Source organism: Dermacentor variabilis, chromosome 2 (assembly GCF_050947875.1).
Source record: "Dermacentor variabilis isolate Ectoservices chromosome 2, ASM5094787v1, whole genome shotgun sequence".
NCBI lineage: Eukaryota > Metazoa > Arthropoda > Arachnida > Ixodida > Ixodidae > Dermacentor > Dermacentor variabilis.
The window spans coordinates 188224836-188248664 of NC_134569.1; the positions used below are offsets into that span (position 1 = coordinate 188224836).

The 23829-nt window shown below is 43.8% G+C and overlaps 1 protein-coding gene across 2 annotated transcripts in view; it reads right to left on the reverse strand.

Moving 5' to 3' along the window:
• The window catches only part of PCID2 (PCI domain-containing protein 2), a 48346-nt gene that overhangs the window by 24321 nt on the left and 196 nt on the right, over positions 1-23829 (reverse strand). For both annotated transcript variants that reach the window (XM_075682497.1, XM_075682498.1), the window contains exons 2-9: positions 23671-23712; positions 21263-21384; positions 18260-18325; positions 15591-15687; positions 11424-11527; positions 7811-7886; positions 5729-5823; positions 1539-1585 (exon numbers count right to left, since the gene is read on the reverse strand). In XM_075682497.1, the coding sequence (XP_075538612.1) occupies positions 1539-1585; positions 5729-5823; positions 7811-7886; positions 11424-11527; positions 15591-15687; positions 18260-18325; positions 21263-21384; positions 23671-23712 (649 nt within the window). The remainder of the gene's footprint in view (positions 1-1538; positions 1586-5728; positions 5824-7810; positions 7887-11423; positions 11528-15590; positions 15688-18259; positions 18326-21262; positions 21385-23670; positions 23713-23829) is intronic.

Sequence of the window (23829 nt, forward strand, 5' to 3'; positions counted from 1 at the left end):
TTTGGTGCTCAAAAAATTGTCTCTCGTCGCGGTACGCGGGGCCACAGGGCTAAGATTGCTGGGCATTGCATAAAGTTCCAGTGGATACCTGGCCATGCCGGCATGTCGGGAAATGAAAGAGCGGACAAAGCTGCCAGAAATGGACTCCAATACCGCAAGTTCAAAATAACATATTTTACAAAAGCCGAAGCTTCAAACATGGCAAAAAAATATGCCTATCAAGAAAAAGACCGCATCTTGAATCTGCCGCTTCACCAAGATAACTTCCTACGTTACATTGACCCAGAAATGAGACCGAAAATTCCACGACCACTTCCTCGACACTTAGAGACATTGTACCATCGTCTTCGACTGAACGTGGCGTACACGAACAATTATCTGTACCGCATAGGATTCACCACTAACCCATACTGTGATAACTGTCGCAACTTAGAGACAATTGAGCACATATTACAGCTTTGATCATCTCCATTCAGTGGGTATGTTATACACACTGGGGCCTTTTTGTACATGGCCTGAGGAGCAACACACCTTTTCTTGATGCTAGGATAAATTTTCATGCTCAAATCAGCACCGACTTATAGCTCCAACAAAGACATCTGTCTTTATTCAGGCTGCTTGATTGAGTGCAGCAGGATTTCACTGTTGTGTTCTCTGAACAAGAACACAAAACTGTCATTCTTGTCGCAATCGAGGTGCCTTCCCGCGCCTTGTCCCCCAGCCTGTGCATTTTAGCTCGATCTCGGGGAAACGCCGCACCAGCGGCAAAAAGGTGAAAATGGCTCCATACCTAATTTCTTGTGCAAAGCATGCTTCGCCCTCCCGGAATCGAGTCATCGCGCAAACATACATCACCAGGACATGCCCTGATTGACCTCCCGAGTGGCGGCCCTCTTCACCCGAGCTTTCTTACACTGAGCAGTTCATCGCCGAGGCAGTGTTCACAGGCCCGCAACGAGTCGGTTACGTGGCACCTTTGCTCTCGCCACTTGTTATTCTCACGCTTGGTGGACTGCTACCCAGTTAGCCCAAGCACAGTGGGCGTGCATAGTTGATCGATCTTGTGGTGAGCCTTTGCCCGTAAATGCCGTGACTATAGCATTGTGTTGCAACTTGGGTTAATAAATGCATGTTTGTTGGTGATCTGGCTCGGAGCTATCTCTGCACCATGTCAGAGAGTTGACAAACCCTACCATGGCGTCTTTGTGCAATGTGGAGTGAAGGAGCGTCGTACCCTTTCCTGATCATCGCTCATAGGGTGAGCCTTGTGCAAACTCATCTCCACATGCCGAAGAGGTTCTGCATACATTCTCAAAAGCCCATGTATTTTCCTTGTTGCTTGTATAGAGATAAAAAAAAATGTTGTGTCCGTTCTGCATCTTTTCAGTACGAACAATACAGAAACAGAAAATTATGTCACTGCATACAGATTTTTTAAATTGGGTGGGCTAAGACCTACCTAGTCTACAAGCTATTTAAAAGTTGGAGCACAGACATGTGAAAAAGTTTAGAAATGGAGTGCTGGGAGGTGAGCTCACCATTCTTGAAGTCACTGTCAAACATTGCTTTCTGCCCTACATAGTATCTGAAAGACAAATAAGTAAGTGAATAATTAAATAAAGCAAATGCAAGGCAAGGCAGAAGTAGTGTAGAAGGTAGAAGTAGTGTGTTGGTGGTATCAGCACAGAAGTGAGAGTGCTCATTACCATTGTGCCCTGCACCATAAGATACGGTTTCCTTCCACCAGTGATCACGGCACGTCTTTAATAACTGCAGTCTAACAAACTAATAATGGCACATTTTTATACAGATTATGACAGTCCCTTGTACTTGGCATAACCACGGGTGAAAAAAATGTATGACGAGTAAGAGTGAAGGAAAAATTTCCGCAGAAACCATGTTAGAGTGACTGCCGACATTAATGCGGTTAGCAGTGAAGCAATGTACCAGCGACACACCATATTACCGCTACTCAAATTCGTCATGTATGATGTGTATATGTGTGTGTGAGGGGGGGGGGGGGGTGTACGGCAGCCGAGCTCCTCTTGTGCTTCCCTCTAGACATGCCGTGCCATCTAGCCGATGTGCGAGCATATATTCAGACAAGACTGTCTGAACATACAGACAGTCATATTGAGGGCGCTGCCATTTTACGATCACAGCGCCATCTATAGTCCAGCGCCATGCTGGTACCTGAGATTGTGCTGGAGCATGCGTGGCAAACGTGCTATTGATACCGAGTGGCAAGTTTTCGTGTTTTCCTTAGAGGTGTCAACAAGCTTTTGCGATAGGGAAACTTCTGAGCATGTTGTTACTAAGCTTTGAGCTTCAATATAGTAGCCACAATATCAAGCAGCGACAAGCTTAGAGGTGCTGCCACAGCCCTGCCCACAATCGAAATTTGTCGAGTCAGGTCTGAACATTGATGATACGTAACATAGGTTCAACATGTTATCATTGTATGTCTAGCCTTGAACTGTATTAAGGTATCACCCAGGTGGCAACAATCAGAGATGTCTCCATGTGCTATGCGGTGTGCCACACCAGCGTACATCACAATCCAAGTAACTGGCGAAGCTCTGAGGAAAGACATTGCGCTAGCTTTCGTGCTCCTAAAATTTTCACTGTATGATTTTTTAAGCATTGTCTACCTGGCACCCGGTCATCAAGTCTTAAAAAATAAAGAACTGTAAAATAACTCGAATGGAAGGGCCGTACTCAACAAAACGTCCTCGTGATAGCGGCCACAAATATGCCACGATCAACCAGATGCACGCAACACATTGAAAGAATATGTGCATTCCTAGGTATCGAGTGGCGCCTGTATGCAGGTTCTTTTCTTTAATTGTTGCAGACGGTTCCCTGAGGCGGGGCCTCCTAGAACTCAATTGAGGACAAAGCCGTTCCTTCCAAAATGGACACAAAGCTTTTAATGTAACTAACAAAAATAGAAACACATAATATAAACACTTAATGAAAACTCATAACCAGAAATAAAATACAGTAAGAACTATAACAGTCACCACAGCACTCAAATTAGGGGCAGACTATGAGTGTGAGCGTGCACGCAACAGTTCGACGCAGAGGGACGGAGACGAGGTGGCGAAAGCAGTGGTGTTGGTCTCACCACAATGTCGATGTAGTTGATTGATGAGCCAACGACCACAGTGCAGTTCGGGGTTGGAGAAAGGACACAGGTGGCTTGGTGGCCTGGGCAGATGGAGGCGGCGTCTTGGCCAGGCAGCTGGGTGCAAACTCGGGCCCGTAGCCTGACTGCTCACACTCTGCCTGTGGGCACAGACATTCACCAACCTCGGGTAACAGATCGTGCGTCGGTTGAAAACCTGGAGTCTCGGGTCCGGAACCCGACGGCCCGTCTTCAGCTCCCGGTCTGGTGGCCGATCTTCACCCTTGCATCGCTTCTTCAAGCTCCCTTTCTCTTCCACCAGCGCGCCTTGTTTTTCTGCCACTCTGGCTGATTTGTCCTTTCCTGACTGGCCCCTGTCAACTCCATGCACTTTTCCGATTGAGTCATTTTCCTTTTTGTTTTCTCTTGCTTCGTCGCATGTGCTTGACGCTCCTTGACGTCGTCGTCTTTCATTCAGCACTGAATTCACCTCTGCGCAAGCAGTCTGTTGTCCTCTTCTTTCTCTTCTTTCACCACGGCACTGTTTCATGCACTTCACACATCACACTGTGCAAGGACACACTGCTGAATCAAGAGAGCTGAAAAATGAACTGCTCTTTGCAACAGCAATTTTGTTTTCTGAAGTAACACAGCGCTAGAAGCGTGGCGTCGGCTAGACAGCTTGCTGGTGAGATTGGGAAGCACAGTAGGCATGGATCTTGTCACAGAACAAAAATTAACATGCCTTTATTTTCTTAGTCAGCACGTACGTACTGTTTTCATAATACGTCCTCGGTCAACTTCCACCAGAATGTTGGTTGCCAAGCATGATAATCTTAGAACATATTTGAACAGAATAACTTTAATGAGCGGCCATGCAGAGATAATTGATTTTATCCATTTTCAATAGTTGACCTACTTGAATCTATGCCTTTTGTTCACATCCCAGTCTGATGATGGGTGCTGAGTTCGTTGCCGTGTGCACACTGGAAACAAAATCTTTGGAACATACACGCGATGAATCTGTTGCCATCAAGTCCTTTTGCTTATGCTGGCAATCCAACGCGGATGCTTGCTTGCAAGTGCAACGAAGGAGTACACGGAGTCGTCGCGGCTAAAGATGCACTTCACATTCACTTAAAGTTATTTTCGCAACTGAATACATCACAGTGGTAGTCCATTGACCTCGAGTCATCTGGCATCGAAGCAATCACAGAAGGAACACATTAGAATCACACTAATTTGCAATGAGACCGCTACTATTCCAAGTTGCCACTGGGAGAAACGGCAATCCGCACATACCAGTGTGAGAAGGAGAGCAACGCGCTGGTTCGAGGCTATGTTCCCCCTCGCCCATAAAACAATCTATATGACAGGGGTTTGATTCCATTCAGAACAAAAGAAATTTTAAAAGATTTCATTTGTCACTGAAGAATGGCACGTACTTATTGAGCCAAGTTGGCATCAAAGAGGTTAGATACAAACATATATACCACGAACTGGGTGATGTTCCCAAAGAATTTTAATCGTATTGAAATTAATTTTACTTGTACTAGTAGTATGTGCATAACGTAATGAACCTTTTATACAACATAGCGAGAAATTCACTGTGCCAACATGTACGCATGCAGAAGTGCTTTGACTGGGGCTAGTTGGCACTTTAGTACTTTTGCCAGTACTATAAAGCTGCTGCGTGAAAGTGCTGACAGCACCGACAATGGTTGTCTGCAGGGTACGGCCCTTATCTGGCAAAACATGACGGCAGGTGCCACAAGATATGAAGAGGGCTTTCTTAGATGTTGCACTGTTCATTACTTACCTAACATTTGCCAAAGGAGCATTCATACACACACAGTATGGCTCTGGACTTCAAACTAATCCTATCTAACCAGGTTTCCAAGTTATTTAGATATTAAGTCCATAATCTGACTTTAGGAGAACCACTGCAAAGGCACGTGCTTAATATGCATTGCAGGGCCACATCAGGGAAGGCCACTGCTTATGCGTAAACACTTCAACTCCTCTAAATCTAATACAATATATGAGCATGCCACACGAACAGCTGCCACATTCGAAGTAACAGATAACGGCTTCTCTTGTGATCATTAATCGTGATTGCGAAAGAAGTATTAAGTTTCAGTAGACTGCTTTCAATAGACAGCTTCAGCCGAGAGTTGCTTACGGTCTGCTCCGCCCACATTTCATGCACTCACGCACTGCAGAGACCTGTCATTTGGATAAGCGCGCCCCCCAGAGATGCGAGCAATGTGCAGTCATCTTGGCTGCAAAACAACAAAGCCAAGTGTTCACTTTGTGGCAGTGAACTGAAGGCTGTGTTCTGCCTTCTGGAGTTGGCATGAAGAATGAGTCCAAGTTCACAAGCATTCACACAGAGTAGATGCGCACCATTTGTAGGGATACACAGGTCTGAGTGGAGCAAGCAGTAAGCGTCAAGCTAAAGCTGTCTAATTCGCGCCACTGCTCTAGACCTCTCGGCCTAATGCCTCAGCTCCGTTTTCCTGCTGAAATGCCCCAGAAGCTGCCTTTCGCACAATGCCCCTTTCTCACTGACTCACGCACCCCAGTGGCCATTGTCCTTACCTGTATGTGACCAGCTGGGATATGCTGAAATGGTCCTTCAGTGCTGAACTCTCGATGGCCCGGATCAGGGGTTTGCACAGGTGTAGCTTGTTGATCTGGAGGCGTGTGTGCAAGACTGTCACTACATTTCTGTCATTTCACTTCTTGATACTCAACAAGCGCACACCAAGAAGCGCGAGGAAACTAGTTTCGTGATCGCATACAGGTATGGCACAGGAAAGTATGCAGGGGCTGCTTTAGTAAACATTCTTATCTTTTTTTGAGTATCTTACGATTCATCTCACTGAGTGGTTGATTCCAGTGATAGCGAGGGCATGGCTTCAAGCAAGCCAATGACGATCAAAAACAACAAAATATTTAAAGAATAGTTACAGAGTATGGCCATTTCTTCCATTTAACTTCTTCATACTCGTGAACAAAGTGAGCTGATGAAAAATACATAAGGAGAAATAATATCCATGGCATCAGTTTCACACACCACTTTTGCAAGTGGATAGGCGTGGTACATACAATAACAGTACAATGTCTGAAGGATTTCGAGAAAGAAAAGTTAGAATTAATGCATGAAAAAAAAATGTCCATCAGGCATAAACTTTCGAAGTCCCAGTGGAAGGCAGTGCTTCCTATTGAAGTAAATAAAAAATAAAAATGAATTCATGAATTTGCTCACTTGCATTTGGCTGCTGCTGCACTTTGGTGTGAAGTGGTGTGGAATGTTTTCTACTAGATATTTCAGCAAGAGAAATGCATGGTCTTGACCATGGCCTCCAACAACAGGCCGCATGCAATCCTAGAGGCCATACACCGACAAGCAAACTAAAGAAACGACAGGTTCCATCTCTTGATCTTTTTTTTATCCCTGAAGGGAAAGTTTGTGGAAACAAACAGTTTTAAGTTAAAATAACACTCACTTACCGTATTTACTCGCATAATGATCACACTTGCGTAATGATGGCACCCCTGCATTTTGCCAAAATTCAATTTTTTTTTCTTTCCCGTGTAATGATTGCACCCTGAACTTGTCGCAGCGATATCTTGTGTGCCCAGTCTAGTTAATGATGATCGCACTTACCATCTGTCCAATGCTACGTGGAAAACTCTTGAAGACATACCAAGCAGTCTGCATGCACCCAATACTCTTAAGCAGATGCCCCATTTCATTCCTTTCATCACTTTCCGCACTTCCACGAATAAAAAAGCTACAACCAAATTTGCCTCGGCTTTATTACTTGTAGGCTTCATAATGGTTTTAGTCAACAACATAAAGGGCACCTTTCGATTCTTGTCGTCTGAACTCGTGGGCACGCAACAAATCGGGAGCGGCAACAATAGTGGCCACATTTACATTGAAACGTTAGAAGTGTACCCTATTCATACGCCGATGCTTGTAACGCAGCTAAGATATTCGCCCACCCTTAGCGGAAATGTGCCGTATTAGGATAGCAGTGAAGACGAATGCCGCAGTTTCCGCAGCATGCCCGCCATGTGTTTCTATGTCACTGGCAGCTAAGCACACCTATCTCTGTTTCTATCCCCTCAAAGTGGACATGGCTACAATATTGTTGCAAGCTTGCCGATATTAACGATATTATTCATTACTGATATGGAAGAAACTGCTTCAATGCATGTAATGTACTCACGAGAAGAAAAGTAATCACATTCGGCGCCTTCGGCTTGCTCCGCCGGCCGCCATTTTTTTTTTTTTATGTCTCGCACTGACAGCGGCAGCTGCCTGCTTGTCATCCCGCAGCAAATGTGGGATGAAAAAAGAAAATGTTTCTTTTCGTGGGATATTTAACCCGCATAACGATCGCACCCCTGAATTTGCGTCAATTTTTCGACAAAAGAAGTGTGATCATTATGCGAGTAAATACGGTAATCTATTTTGGTGGTTTCTTCCCTGTTACTTTCGTTTCTTTGGTTGCACAAAAAAAAAAAATTAAACAGGTTCCAACTGTATCAAATTCTCAAATCAAACACTTTGATTCGGTACAAAAGTATTGAGTTCATATTAAAGTATTCTGACAGCCTTCCCAAAAACACTTACCCAGTCATTTACAAACTCAGCCATTTTGAGCTCACCTTGAAGTAGATCTTGAACAGCTGGTTGACTAAGTTGAGCATGCCACGCCGTTTGGAGTTCTCCAAGGATGACCGGCTAGGATGAGGAGGAACTGGTTAAGAACTACCACCTTGATTTCATACATAGATTAGAAAAGCAGGCATTAAGTACATATAACAATGCATTCAAGAAACGATAATATATATTACCATTACATCTCTAGTGTCACTTAATAATAGCTTTTAACATAAGTAGAGTCATGGGGTTCAATAGCGATTTTCATGTAAGCATATTCTGGCGTTCATCTCAAACAGCTAGAAGAAGGAACTATCCCAACCACACCTTTTCTCCAATCTACAAAGTGTAAATTGAGTGTTGGTTCACAACTACTGGACAAATAGTAAGGAACAATATATACCTCAGCATTAAAACAGCAACAGGTGAGTTTAATTGTGATAACATGACTTTGCTCACTATTGTTTTCTTGCATAATGTTGCCTCATTTCACACCCCTCGTCGTCTTTCAGTCAATCACTCATACTTGTTCTTTATAGCACATATCTTTTTCTTATAACGCATAGTTTTCTTATAAAATGTAGTTTCTGGTCTTTATAACCTTGCAAAAGGATAGAAAGTTGGGCGAGTCGGTACAGTAACATGATCTTGGATTGTAGCGCGAAGTGACACAGACACAACACTCGTCCTGTCTGCTTCTAGTCTGTGTCCGTGTCACTTTGCGCTACAATCCAAGATCATGTTACTTTATAACCTTGTTGCCACTGTTTGCGTATTCAGTTGTCCTGCTTGAATTTATTACTCCGGAGCTAGTACAAGTCACTGGCTATGAGTTCAAAAATTGTTTGGACGTGCTTTTATGACTTCCAGAAGACAAGCAAAGTTCACACTTAAGCAGTGCTCAAAAAATGACACTGCAAGACCATGACCTCATTGCAAGCTGACAGCCTGCCTTGGCAAGGAAAGGACGGCACAAAAAAAGCATACCTGCTCTTGTCAGGTAGATAAGCACCAACCAAGGCAATAATGTACCAGCGTGCACAAACCAATCGGTGTGCCTTACTACGGTTCCTTCCGGCTTCCCGCTATTGTTGCCACCCCTCCCTCCCTACTCACCGCCCGCACTTTCCTCTGCCCAAGTCGAACCACCACATCAACCACATCCCCGTGAAGCCAACAGACAATGAAGCCAAGGAAAGCATAGGGGGGAAACGAACTGTGGTTTCTAATTGAAATTTAGAAATTATAAAGAAAGGGACAAGTTGCGGGATCTGTACCCACATCTTTTGCAATATGTGTGCGATGCTCTACCAATTGCGCTACAGCTGTGGCTATCGTCCCGTACGCTTTCTTCAATGTTTGTGTATGTAGGAGTGGTAGCCAGCATCCCCCACGGTCATGGTAGCAGATGTAGCACATTAACTACAGGTGTCATGTAGTCTGTGAACGTTACACACAGGCGGCTTACCAATAGACCCTCGTATGCTACCCTGAAGGCATCAAAGCTGCTCAAGTCGAGATCCTCGTGATGTGTAAATGAGAAAAGGGGAACAAAAAGCACTAAAACCTGTATAGCACCACAAAAAAAGCTTCACATAAATATAGTAAACAGGACTTGCAAGGAAAATGTCTGGCTAGCATTCCAGAATAACATTCCTGACATAATGCTGCAATGTAATAAAGCTGTGACTCATGTTCAGCTATTCACATAACAAACATAATTGAATGTCAGTGATACGATCACTGTTGATGCAGATTATGGCATACAGGGACATGCCTATTTCGCTTAAAATGTTCGGAAAAAGATTTAGCGCTTACTGCGGCACTGTTCATGCTCAAATTTCGCAGAAAGATCAAATTTTGGATTCTTCGTCATTTAATAGAACTCCTGGCACAATTAATTGCCTCATTTTAAAGAAAAATGAGCAAAGTTTCCTTCGTTTATGGGGATGACAGCTGCCGCTGCCATGACAGCACAAGCGTAAACTTGTATCACTGCCTGTGGGCACTGCAGAAAAACCTACGTGAAATGCTACGGAAAGCAGTGTTTCAGGGAGGGTTGCCGTGTGTTTCAGAGGAGCAGGCAACACGCGGTAACTCTCTCTAACCAGCTGCCTTGTGGAGCTGCCAGCAGGTGGCGACACAAGTATACTTCTGCCACCACAGCAGCAGTTTGCGTCCCTATAAACAGGGCAACTTTGCACTTTCTTCTTAAGAACCAGGCAATTAACTGTGCCAAGTGCTGCACTGAACAATGTAGACTCCGGAATGCAATCTTTCTGCAAAATTCGAGCAAGAACTGTGCAGCAGTAAGTGCAAAATATTTTTTCGAACACTTTACGCGATACATGCACTTCCTTGTGCGAATTTGTACTGTTTCTTGGCAATGGCATTGTGTACGAGATTTGAAGTTTTTGGTGACTTGTACATTGTTGCACATGATTGTGGATGTCAAAAATCAACTCGCCACAACATGTTCAGAGGTACACTCCAAAACGTACTCAGTCTGTCCTTTCATTGTTGCTGAAGTGCTCAAAACCCCTTGAGTAAGGCTGGTGCTTTAACTGCACAGCCTGGCCAACTTTCCAGCTCGGTGGTTTGGTGAGTGATTTGTCTTGATTAACCTTGGAAACACACTGGAAACGTTGACTGCCATTCAAACATTCCGCATTGAGTTGCAAAAGCCTCTATGCTTCTGGCACACCCGCTGGTGTGTCAGAGAGACAGTGGCGGCTTACGCCACCACTCCTCACAACTTAATGACCTTTCCTTGCTGCACGTCATTCATCCCAATGCTCTTAGCAGAGTGACAGTAAGCTCAAGTATACTTAATATATGCTGCTGTGAAACGAGTCGTGGTTACTAAAACACAAAAACTGCTCCCAGGCAAGTCCACGCAGGGACGTGTCTGTATGGCAGGCTTACTGGGCTCACGTGACTTCAACCAACTGACCAGTACAGGCTTGTTGCAATTGTAGATAAATAAATTGCCCCGTCAAGCTTACCAAGTGCTGGGTAACTAAGGCAGTGATTTCTAAATGGCTGTTTCAGCAAAACCACTGGCTCATTCACACTCAGACTTTGCGCCAGAGGTGGCATTTCACATATGTATATACACGGTAGTCTATCTTGTTTCACCCAGAGTAAGCCACAAATGTAAGTCACAAATGCAAGCCATCTGCTGTGACATGGCAATGGACGAGCAACTTCCTTTATGATAGGTATGGCGGAGCCATCCATGACTGTTACACAGCATAGCTTGCCATGTTTCACTGCAACATCGACAGATGGCCACTGCCAAGAAGAACTGCACTTCTTGTGGGGCATCACCGTGGATGAAGCATACTTTCGGTTCATTCTTGACGAAACTCAAGATTACTGTGTCCGAAAATGGCATTAAACACACTGCTCAGCAAAATTACACCTCTGCCCAAATTTCAGTGAAAACAAGCCAGAGGCCAGTATGAAAGAGCTGTTCATACAGGGCTCCTTTATATGTGCAACAGATTATCTAATCATTTTGTAGCTTTAGCTTGCTGTTTGAAAATCTTTAGCATCCATGGAAGAATGACTGAACAGCCCACGCATGCACAGAATGCGGCTGCAACTTTCACTGACTTGTCACTGGCGCAGACTCTGAAGCAGCCCATCAGGAATTCTGCTGCCTTCTCCAACGTCTCCCCAGGTTTGCCTTTGCTCTTTTTGGACAGCTGCATGTCGGCCTGGAGAAAGTAATATACAGTGGAGTTTGCAATTAATTAATGAGTGAATGTATTTTTGAATGAAGGTTAGAATTATTTATTTTCCGTACAGCGAAAAGATGAGATCAATTATTCACAACTGACTTTTTTTTTTGCTGTTTGTAGAGGTATATTTCTTTCTGGACAAAAGGTACTGTTTTTACAATTCAGTAAGGTTGCTTTATTTTCCAAACTGTGTTAAATATAAATTTGAAGACCTCTGCATCACACTGACATGTTATGGAACAGCACGTTGTGGGGCTCGATACACTATGAAAAACCAAAGTACCAGAAGAGAAATTAGAGGGTCTCTTAAGATCTCTCTTAAGAGGTGAATGGCAAAAGCCTACTCTTCCTCCTCTTATCATTCACCTCTTTTTCTTTGTCTCTTCTCTTTCTTCTTTTAGTCATTACTGCTCACTACTAAGCCTTTTTAGTCAGTTGTAATAAATTGTGGTCATTACAAGCCGTCGTTAGACATGTTGGTCATATCAGTCATTAGTAGTCATTACAAGTCATTTCAATCATTATTAGTCATTACTGGTCATTACTAAGCATTCTTAGTCATTTCTAATCAATTGTAGTCGTTACAATTTGTCGTTAGTCATATTGCTCATTACTGCTCACTAGTAAGCATTTTTAGTAATTTGTAATCAATTGCAGTTATTACAAGCTGCCGTTAGACATATTGGACATTTCTTGGTCATTAGTAGTTATTACAAGTCATTAGCAGTCGTTACTACTCATTACTAGACATTTCGAGTCATTTCTGATCAGTTGTGGTCATTACAAGCCGTCGTTAAACATATTGGTCATTTCGGAGTCATTAGTAGTCATTACTAGACATTATAAACCTCTACCAATCTCTATTATAATATTATCATTCACTAACTGTCACTATCAATCACTTTTCATTCTTCAATCTGTCTTTAATCTGTCTTCATATGGCGTGATGACGCTTTGGCAGATACTGCCATAGGTCAGGTCTGCTGACACAAACTTCACCATGAGCCTAGAAAGACTTTTGCCTGGATATCTAAAAAAAAAGCAAAACACATGTACATGAACAGTGGCTATTTTTCTGCAGCTCTGAAGGCACAGTTAGTCGGTGGCGGAAATGCTCACACGCAGCAACGGGAACCTCCGGTCGATCTACAGAATTGTCATTAGAGTTTTCAGAGAAGAACAAATCACTTTCTCTTTCCAAGCGAAGCTCTACATAGCTGTCTTCTGATGAGCAGTCATCAAAATACTTCTTTTCCCGCACCCTTTTATTCCCATGTGGCAGCAAGGCTGCCGTGCTCTCCGAGCAGGCGCCAGAAGGACATGCCAATGAAGACGAAGGTGCGACACAATGACACAACATGGCAGGTGCAGCCATCCAGTGTCAAAAATTGCAACTAGATGCATTTTGATAACTATATTCACCGGATGGCCGTCGTAATGCACCAATGGCGTGCTGGCAAACACCGCCACGAACGGCAGCAGTGAAAGCAATGGCACGTGAAGCAGACAACGGGGTGAAGGCACACACAGAGCTTCCCGATTTCACACTGTGGTTTTTAAGATTTGACATACAGGTGAACCCATTTTCCTTGTGTTTGCTCTTGATAAACGTTGCTGCTTGTACAAGGCTGGTCACATTTATCGCATCAGGTAGAATATAAAGTAAAGAAAAACGAGTGCAAATTGCGATGAAAATGCAACCCACAAACAGAGCTCATCGCGGCAAGCTAAGACAAGGAAAGCAGCTGCTTTCCAGATGTTATTCTGATAGGCATGCTAACATTGTCATGTATTTAATCATATAAAGTGGCGAAGAAGCAAAAAAATTATGAAAAAAAAAAGGTGACATAAGCTTTCCTTTTTTTGTGCCCTGCGCTGCTTCGCTGAATACAGATGTGTTGTTATGTTTCCTCTCTTTGTCTATTGTGATTGTTTTCTTTGAGATGCTTCGCCAATCTTAACATCTGCAATACTAGGCCAATCTTCAATCTGGTCTATTTCACACAGCTTAGCACAACGAGGGCCATCAGTGGCTGCTGGTACGTGTGTAAGGCTGGCATTGATGGCGAGTGTGAAGGCACCGCTGCGTTTCTGTTCGCCATCGATGCACAGCAAACAGTCATGTGCCAGATGCAACCAGAATTTGGAAGTGCAAGGAAGGAATATATACCTAAAAAAAACAAAACGACTGAGCCGCTGAGAGGATCGCAAAATAACAACTACAAATTGTTGTTTAGAAGTGCCTGCTTGCAAAATGTGACGAGAGTCGTACAAGTTATCATTGCATCTACATCTGTGGACATGGCAATGAATTAGCACTGTCAACTGCATTAGAAAAAGCAGTCATCTTGCTGGTGAAGATGCTGCATAAAAAAATCTTTCACAGTTCTTTTGCATGGGCTTCGGCTTATCGAGTGGCGACTTGCTGCCTGCATCACATGCCTCCTCGCTTCCTGAATAGGCAATGTTACCGTATATCGCCAATTATAAGTCGATATTTTTTCATAAAATTACCTTCCAAAGTTTGGGGGTCGACCTATAAGTGGAGTCAACCTATATGCGGAATCATAAGGTCGACTTCTGTTGGGTCGAAAGTAGTTTCAATCGAGCTGCGAGTAGTATCACACGCCGTGAACACATAATTCCCCAATAACTATCAGACACTGTGCAAGGGTGGGCTGATTAAAGAACAGGAATTTGTCTTACGATACGCCTTAAAGTTTTGTTTTCCGTACGATAGAAATGCTTTGTTGACAAACTGTGGGCATTCCACGGAAAAGCTGGCAACGCTTCGCAGGGAACTAAACCACGTGTCTAGTCACCTGCACCCACAAGTGTCTTTGTGCGTTTTTCAAGCGATGGGTCAACGATGCCTGGTATGGACTGCCAACCGACAATTGTCGGTGTGGTGTTTTCCACATGCGGCATCTCGATACTGCCAGCACCACTTCCAACGGCGAGCAGAAGCAGTGGCTCCCATGATGGCAATGACTGCAACGGCGTCCTTCTGTCAAGTGATGACGAGTCGTAAGCGATGTCTCATGGACAAATAAATGTTTCTTTGCATGACTCGCACTTCTGAAAAACTTATTGGTGAGCTAGGGCGGTAGCTTGAGGCTGTGCTCAGAGTCAACTTTTTTTGCCTAGAAGGGGTTGCAAGTTGTGGGGCTCAACTTGTTATCGGAGCCGACTTATAATCGGCAATATACAGTAACCATAAACGCGGGCACTGGTTATTACAATACAATGGATATGCGAATCATAAGAAGCCAACAAACACTGACACCAAAGAAAACAAAGGGGAAATTCCTTGTGCTTAATAAATGAAACAAAGAAACGATAAATTAATGGAAATTAAAGTGGATGAAAAAACAACTTGCCGCAGGTGGAAACCGAACCCACAACCTTCGCATTTCGCGTGCGATGCTCTACCAATTGAGCTACAGCGGCGCCGTTTCCCCATCCACTTTCTTGGGTATTTATGTGCCCTAGTAGAACCCTGGGAGTGTTAGCCAGCGCCAGAGAAATGCGAAGGTTGTGGGTTCGGTTCCCACCTGTGGCAAGTTGTTTTTTCATCCACTTTAATTTCCATTAACTTATCGTTTCTTTATTTCATTTATTAAGCACAAGGAATTTCCCCTATGTTTTCCTTGGTGTCAGTGTTTGTTGGCTTCTTATGATATGACTAATAAAAATCGGGCCCGTCCGTTAACCCCCTTTCTTCTCAATGGATATGCAAAGTAATTTTCAGCTCTCCCTTCAACTTCGTTATATTGATGATTCACTGCACTCAATTGTACCATATGATCTCCCAACCATTTTTCATGCTAAAGCAGTGGCCAATTCATGTTCTGGCAAGGGTTAACTAGAGAGTGCTGGGAAATGCTTTTGTAGCGGTACAAACATCAGCTGCATGGTGCCCGAGAAGACAATGGTGAAGAACTCAGAGCCAGGCTTAAGCCTTGGTGCCATGTTCAGCTCACAGTACAGTGGACATTAGATAGGCTGATAACGATGAATGACAGGCAAATGTTCATACCTGAGAGGCAAATAACCGGAGGTCAAGGCAGACTGTGTACATGATGGGCAGGGCCCAGTTTTCTTCCTTGAGGGACTGGAAGATCTTGGTGAAAAGCTTACGGCCAGAGAGAGCAGGCTGCAGTCAAGGGCAATCTACGCAATCAGGAGCATCTGCTTGCTTGGCAGCTCAAGCCATCTATATGATTATACATGTATAAAAGCTGTAAATGTGCAAGCTACCTAAAGGAAACATGTATTTCCAACCCTTTAACCCACAAGCTTGAGAGACGCAGCCGTAAGAAGTTTGCGCTGCTGTTGATAAAGGTGAACCCTACTGTGTCTTGCAAGTTCTACTCGCTCACAGCATACTTTGCTTTTTTCTGTGGTAATGAGTCACACATGTCAGTTTGTTTTGCTGATAACTGCTGGCTTTTTATCGCTCATGCACATCATGTAGGCAGTTCACATTTGTTTTGCTGACATGAGTGCTGAGAATATCATCGCAGACATTTATGTACTATGAGAAAAATTCTGTGGTGATGTCTTACTCAATGTTCTTTTTGCAAAAAAATTGAAAGATTATACAACATATTATAAATTTGAATGTCCTGTGAAACAAAATTGGCAAAGTAAAACAATTTTGGAATGTCATGCACTTCTTCAGGAAAGAGATAGAGGGTTAATTAGCTTTGAGCTTTACTGTTTGCTTTATTAGTACATCACATATTTTATTTTATCTAATGCACAGGCTCAAGTTTTTAAGGTTTCTTTCATTGTAGTGGGGCTTCAGATAGCCTAGGCTGTAACACAACCAAAAGCTTACAGTACTGACGAAGAGGAAGTTGTTTTTATGGGATTTGTAACGTGTATTTGCTGACCATGAGAAATATTTTATCAATAAAAGAACTAAGCGCGACTCTAGATGCATGTGCCCATTTTCTCATTAAAAGGCTATTTCTACAGCCCTGCCCATACGCTGCATTTTACAGTTTCTGATATTCTGCATACAAAAGGAAGAAATTGTTGTTGTTGTTATTTCTCAGCATCACCTGAACTTTTCCAATTTGTTTCTTGTAATAGAAACCAACCTCCCAATGGCTGTGAATGACAACACTGTAAGGTTTCACAGGTCAGTAGAAGGCAAGCACACACAATCATAAGTGGTTTGACTGCAATACGTTTGAACACCTGTTCTGATTTTCTTTGCAGATCACAGCCGAACTTTCACACGAGGCCATTTTTTTTTCACCCTGGTTTCAAGATTCCCACACATTTCTTTAGGAATGTGTATCCAACCAGGATATACGACATGAATGCCCACAAACGGAAAAGGCACAGCTTACATTGTTCTAACACGCTGTCTTTACAAACATGCAAGAATACTACAAAATATGAAGCAAGACGTCAAGGAAGGAACAGCACTAGCATAGGCCATTGCCTTTATGCGTCCACACACAGTAACAGGAGCAGTCAAAAACCAATCGATTTTTTAAAAACTATTGTAGCCTTTCAGCAAGATCGCCTGTGGCAGCCTGCACAATGCTGTCACTTGTGCTGGCTTACAGAAAGAGGTGACAAACATGTACTTGTGAGACAAATGAAAATGTGCAATTAGACAGTAAAACTACACTAATTCATAGCAATTACTTTAACGCACATGTTAGACTATATTGACCTTAAGCCTGCTCAGAGGCGTGTCGTTTTTGGTAGGCATTCCATGACCAACACCAGTTTCCGAGATGCTGGTCTCGAAGCCAGTGCATCAACAGCCAATGAAATTGTGGCCCACGGTGCATTCACAATTAAACCTTCCTTACACAATATCAGCCTGCCAGGCAAGTAATAAAGGCAATGCCAATGGGTTTACTGAAACTTTAACAACAAATCTTTTGAAACTGGCAGAAACGTTTGAATTCCTACTTAAGTAAGCGCTGACTCACTTAAGTTCTGTAATTACAACATGGGTCCCAATCTAAATCGAACAAGTTAGTAAATATTTGTTAATTCATTAATTGTGATTCGTCCTTTAAGCGAAGTCAGCCTCTTCATGTAGCCCAAGTGGCCGAACTGCACTATCTTGAAAAGGTGATTTTTCAATATTCTCTTTAAAAAAGATTCTTACGTGTAGAAAGACACAAATGAAAGAGACTATTTACACTGTATTTACAAGAGTAGCGCAGCCAGACACCAATATGGTAAACAGCTCGTGCCAAGCCCAGATGCCAGTCTCGGTCTTCCTTTCCGCCATGTCTCAAAAGCGCCTGCTGTATTGCAACAATATGGTCGGACATAGGAGCCATTGGTCCACAAAGAGAAGGAAATATGGTATGCTTATCGCAGTGCTTTGTATGAAATGCTGTCCACATATTGTTACTGCAAGCACAATGTTTACGTTTGTTTTAATCACTTGTTGGACAGATGACTTGAGAAGGAAGTGCTTGTTCAGAAGAGTGCGCAACGACAAACAAACTGTGCTGAGCTTGTCGTTTTCTGTCACAGAAGTAACATATAAACTGTGAACAAATTTTAGAGCACAGTATATTAACTGCATTCTTTATAGCACAATGCCAGAAATGTTCACTATCACTCAAGAACGAATGAAAATTAGAAGCAAGAGAGAGAGACAGAGAGACAACAGGACTCTTCGGCTGCCCCACAGAAGTCACAGGTACTATAAGCAAAGGATATTGAACCAGGACAGCTTGCTCCTTGTAGGCATCCACGAAGTTGTAGTTGTTCATGTGGTACAAACACCTGAAGCAAGTGAACATGGATCACGCTCAAGTGAATACGGCTGGGAACAAGGACGATAACAAGAAACAACTGCACTAAAGCAAACAATTTCAAAAAAGTGTCTGCACTATACACAACAAAAGTGGCCATGGTTCCAGACACTGTCCATCATCAAGTTACCCGTTTGATTTCGACATATAATAAATTACATATCATAAATGAGTGAAATAGATCTGCAACCAAGCCCACATGTCCACTAGGCACAACACAAACACTTGTTGCTTAAATGGGTTTTAGCCAAAATGAGACAAGCTTAGAAGTGATGCAAGTGTTTTCTTCATGTTTCTGTTTTTGTTGATAATCGCGTCTATATATAAAATGATGTTGCCACCAGAAGGGCAACAAATTTCAGGCAGCTTTTATCTCAGGTCTATTATTGATCTTGTTAAATTAAGTTGTGGGCTGGAAATTCTCGGAACTGCACAGTGAGCTATGAGAGCTGTACAGAAGGGCTCTGGAATAATTTTAACCGCTTGGGTTTTTTTTAACGTGAGCCTAAATCTAAGTACACAAACATTTTTTGGTTTCTACCCCTACTAAAGTGGCTGCCTTCACCAGGAAGTGAACCCACGACTTCACACTTATCAGCAGAATGCCATAGTCTCTAAGCCACCGCTCACCTTGTTCAATATTTATTTGAGGTAGTTTCGCTTGTTTTCAAATGCTGCAGCAGGACTCCACTTTCGTGCTTCCTTACGAACACTTGTCGCCATCTAGCACTGCTGCCGTAAAGCCTGCGCGTGGCCTCCGAAATGCATTTGCATGCCAACGCGTGCAAATGCCGAGAAACGCATCTAGCGGCAACCGGACTCCTCTCTCGCACTTCTTTCCAGACATGCTTTGCCATCTAGTGGCACTGTGGCCTCCTAGACAAGAAGCTAGGTGTGCAGGTGCCTGCGAACGCTGAGAATTGTTCCCTCGCTTGCCGCAGACTCAGCAGCACATACTCAGTGACTTAGTTAGTGAGAGGTTCACTGAATAGTGGCAAATACCCAGAGCATTCATGGCACAGCGCGTTGAAGTGTTGGCATGAAAGGTGTTCATTGAAAAGCGGCACATACCCAATGCATCTAAGGCGCAGCCTGCTGATGCGTCGGTTTGCTGTCCTTGAGGAACCCTTATGACATGGGTTTGGTTCCGCTCAGCATAGGATAAATTTAAGGCAACTTTTTTGTCACTGTAGAGAGGCACATTCCCAGTGGCACATACATAGTTACCCAAGTTGGTGCTAAAGACGTTCATTGAATAGCGGCTCACACCTACCAGCACATACTCGGTGATGCAAGTTGGCATCGAAGAAATTCATTAAGGCTAGCACAGACTGAGTGGCCCATACACAGTACTCCAAGTCAGCGTCAAAAGGTTTCTTCGCACAGTGGCAGCTACCCAGTCTCGTGTCTACAGTGACCTATGTTAGCGTGAAAGAGGTTTATTAAAGAGTGGCACATATGTACACATTGCCACATACTAAGAGACGCAAGTTGGCCCAATGGTTGTCTTCGAACCCTGTTACTTCAGCACAGCAGCCCGATGGGCTACCCATCCGAACACTGAGTATCCAGTGACACAGGAAGGCGGGAAAGTGGCCAGACACAAACATACATTGACACAAATATGTATCAGAAAGATGTATCTAGAAAGTACCCTAACAATGCTAATGCACTAAAAACGAGTATACTCGCAAGTGGGATGGGGTGTGCGAGAGTCGGTCCCCAAGTTATCTAGAGATTGGCAGTCAAAGAGTCAAAGACGTGTCTAGGAGTTATGTGTTTCAGTTTCCCTAGGAAAAGGTACTTCATGTAGCTGCATACTCTGGCCATATTAAGGCAGGAGTTCACAGGGAGATCTTTATAGGGGTAGGCTCCGGGACTTAGCGACCCCTTTAGGAGAGGTTGCAGGCATTCGGACATTTCTCCAGCTGTTGAGGCAACTAGGTTGTGTGCAACCTAATTTCTTCCCCACTAGCGCCCCAAGTGTCCGTGTGTCCAGAGGACCCTAACTTCAATGTCATTCTTTTGTTGATTCGTAAGCATTTGTCAAATGCACTTAGTAGCAGCACCCTCTGTGAGTGGGTCCTCAATGCTTTGCAAGGCTTCAAAGGAGCCAACGACATCTTCAAACACATGGACATTGAAGTATGAAAATGGGACATTCTGGCTAACCCAGAGCACCTTATTACACTAGCCTGCTTTGATGTAGCCAGTGGCCTTGCATACTCCATATAGCGGGTGCCTGTTTAGCTTATACAATCCCCTCTTCAATCAGTGACTGCTTGTCATATAAAGGACTATATTATTAATATTATTTGAAGTAGTCCAGGGAAACTGAATGAATTCCTCTAATGCGGAATCATGTTTTATCATGTTTTGTATGCTGCTATATGCAGAAGTGAGCGTATTTGGGCTGGTTGGTTCATGATTACAAGCACTAAAAATAGCGCTAAACAACAGGACGAGGAGAGGGACACAGACAACAGTGCCGACTAACAACCAAGTGTCTTTATTCTTTCAGTCAGCATATATATACTCCGCCGCTATCTCAAAGCACAGGATCAACAGAATTCAGCATGCGCAGGGGAGAAAAATGTAATTAATGCGATAGCAATTTCTCTCCTTCCGAAGGAGATTGCCTTCCTATCGCATTAATTGCATTTTTCTCCCCTGCGCATGCTGAATTCTGTTGATTCTGTGCTTTGAGATAGCGGCGGTGTATATATGTGCTGACTGAAAGAATAAAGACACTTGGTTGTTAGCCGGCACTGTTGTCTGTATCCCTCTCCTCGTCCTGTTGTTTAGCGCTGTTTTTAGTGCTCGTACCATATGCATTTCTGTTTTGAGATAAGATGAACCAAATCTATGGACAGTAGTTCACAACCTTACAGAGTGCCTAAGTACCAACCTTAGGTGTTGACAAACCACTTCGTCCCATGGGGTGTCCATGACACGTTGTACTACAGGCTCAGGGTCTTCTACCTGGAGCCGAGAGCTTGCACTGTGCGCGTGCTTGCATGACAGCAACTCCTGAAAGGTGAACATGAACGCCATACTGCAATATTCGGGATGTCTTACCGTAGAACATGGACACACTGCAACATCGCACATTCCAGCCTTGTGCCATCAAATGGTACAGGAATAAGAGGTGCAGAAGTGTGTGCCAGTCCGGTCCCCCACGCGCTATGTATCACTGAGGCACTTGCAAGAATTCTTCACACATGGGTCATTTTTGCACCATATGTGCGAACCAGGAAGCTTATACGAGTGAAAGGTGCCTTAGAAGTCTCAAGTCATTCAGGGGTAATCTTCACATCCTTGTAGCACCAGAACGCACCAGAAAAGGCGATGCAAGCTCGGAACACCTTGGGGGAGCATTACATACTTACTAATATCACTGACAGGGATTCTACAGGTGTATTCACGACAGATAAGTGTTTATCTTTGTCTGCTGTTAGAGCCATTGTGTGTCCAATCGAAAATGTACGCGATAAACCAGGCACTGGGTAAGATTTAAAAGGTATACAGGGTGTCCATAAATGTTTACCCTGATTTCAAGATTAAATATTAATTATATTCATGGTGGTAATGCTTGTTTTATTACAGGTCTACAAGGGAAACCATGAAGTTTCTGTACAGCTGTGTCTCATCCGACACTTTTGGCACAATCACACCAGACATGTTGCAGAATGTGTGGCAAGAGATTGAATACCGGCTTGATATTTTGTGTGTTACCAGGGCAGCAGATGTTGAAGTGTATTACCTGTATTAAATGTTTATGTAAGGTTCAAAACATAATGAGTAGAGGCATGTGTGGTATAATGCATGTTTCATGTATCCAATAAAGAGATACATTGGTTTGTTATCAGGGTAAACATTTATGGACACCCTGTACATCTGCACGCTACGCCATCGAACACATAAATAGCCGGACCACATTGCGTTGCTTTTCACCGCAAGTAAGGAACCCACAGACATCTTTCATAATGCCGACAACCCTGTACGCACACTGGATTCCCGCCACCATCATGAATGATAGACGTGCAGGCAAGCACAGGATGTGCGTGGAAGTTTATAGGCTGAACAGGCTCTGCTACAAGTCTCACTGAGTTTGCTGCGGTGTTCTGACCTATACATAGCCTGTTTGCTGCGTAATGTGACTCTGCAATCACAAGCTTAGTTCCATGCAACAGGATATATCTTGGCATGTTCCAGCGCTTGTACCATGAAGGCGCTGTTGACTATACTACAATGCAAAAGCAGTGTTGGGAAGAAGCCCTATTTTACTGCTGGATTCCTGATTCCATATCAAAGCAAATTACACTGAAAAACTGAAACATACTGTGATATGGCGATATCTTATGCACTGGTGCAGCAATCCAGTGCCGCTATTTAGCATGGCAAAAGTGGCTTCACAAGTACTTGAGTATTCGGCCACATGATCGGGTCAGCTTGTCGCAGTCACAGTCACGCTTGTCCATCATATCAAGTGCGGTGGGGAAGTTTTTGGGAGAAAATGATTCTAACAGTTCAAAACTGCCTCAGGAAAACATTAGGAAAAGGATGCTTCAATTTTTAATATGTCGACATATTACGAACAGAGGTGGAGGCACTGATCAATTCTAGACCGCTCACTTCCATTTCTAATGATGCTGCCGAAGCTGAAACTTTTTGGGGTGTAGGCATCGTATTTCCTCAAGCTTAAGTTAGCGAGAACTCGGAAAGTAGCACAGTCACACTGGGTGCCTGGAGATGTAGACAATGAACTATCTTCGTCTCACGAGTTCTTGTAGAACAATGGATTGAATTCCAACTTTTTGTCCATTCACGGAATTTAAATGAAGTTTTGAAGCTGCTTCGCGGGTAATGGCAACTGCCGCCTGGAAGAGTGCTGAGCTCCTTATGGCCACTGCGAAGCTCAGATTGCAGTGAAGACTCTACTCTCCTGAGCCTTCGAGCGCTGCGAGTGACACACAAGGAGCGCCACTGAGCCCAATAACTGCTAACTTGAGCTGCAGCTTAGACTTTCGGCAAGGCATAACTGCAGAAGTTTCGTACTGCTGCTGCCCAAGTACGCACTTGGGCGCGCGTAGGTTCGGTTTTTCTGTCAACATTAGTATCGTAAGAACCACACTAAATCATCCTCGTGGCTCTACACAAGAACATTACAGCAGTCCACAGCGCTGCACCCACTTTAATATGTATGCTGACACAGCGCTTACGACCCCGTGCGTGCACGGACCACCAGTCGTCGAAAGTGTCACCACACGCTCACTTCATGCAGCTGGTAACGCTGGATGTAGCCGCAAGACTTACCGCTGCTTTCTTGCCCCTTCCCTGCTGCAAAGCTTCGTCGATCTGCGAGCAAATGCAGAGAGTCACACTCGCGCCTTATATTCAGACGCATAAATTACATATGCTGCCGCACAACGCCGATCACACACGCCACCACGCTTTGCCAAGTCGTATGAGCCC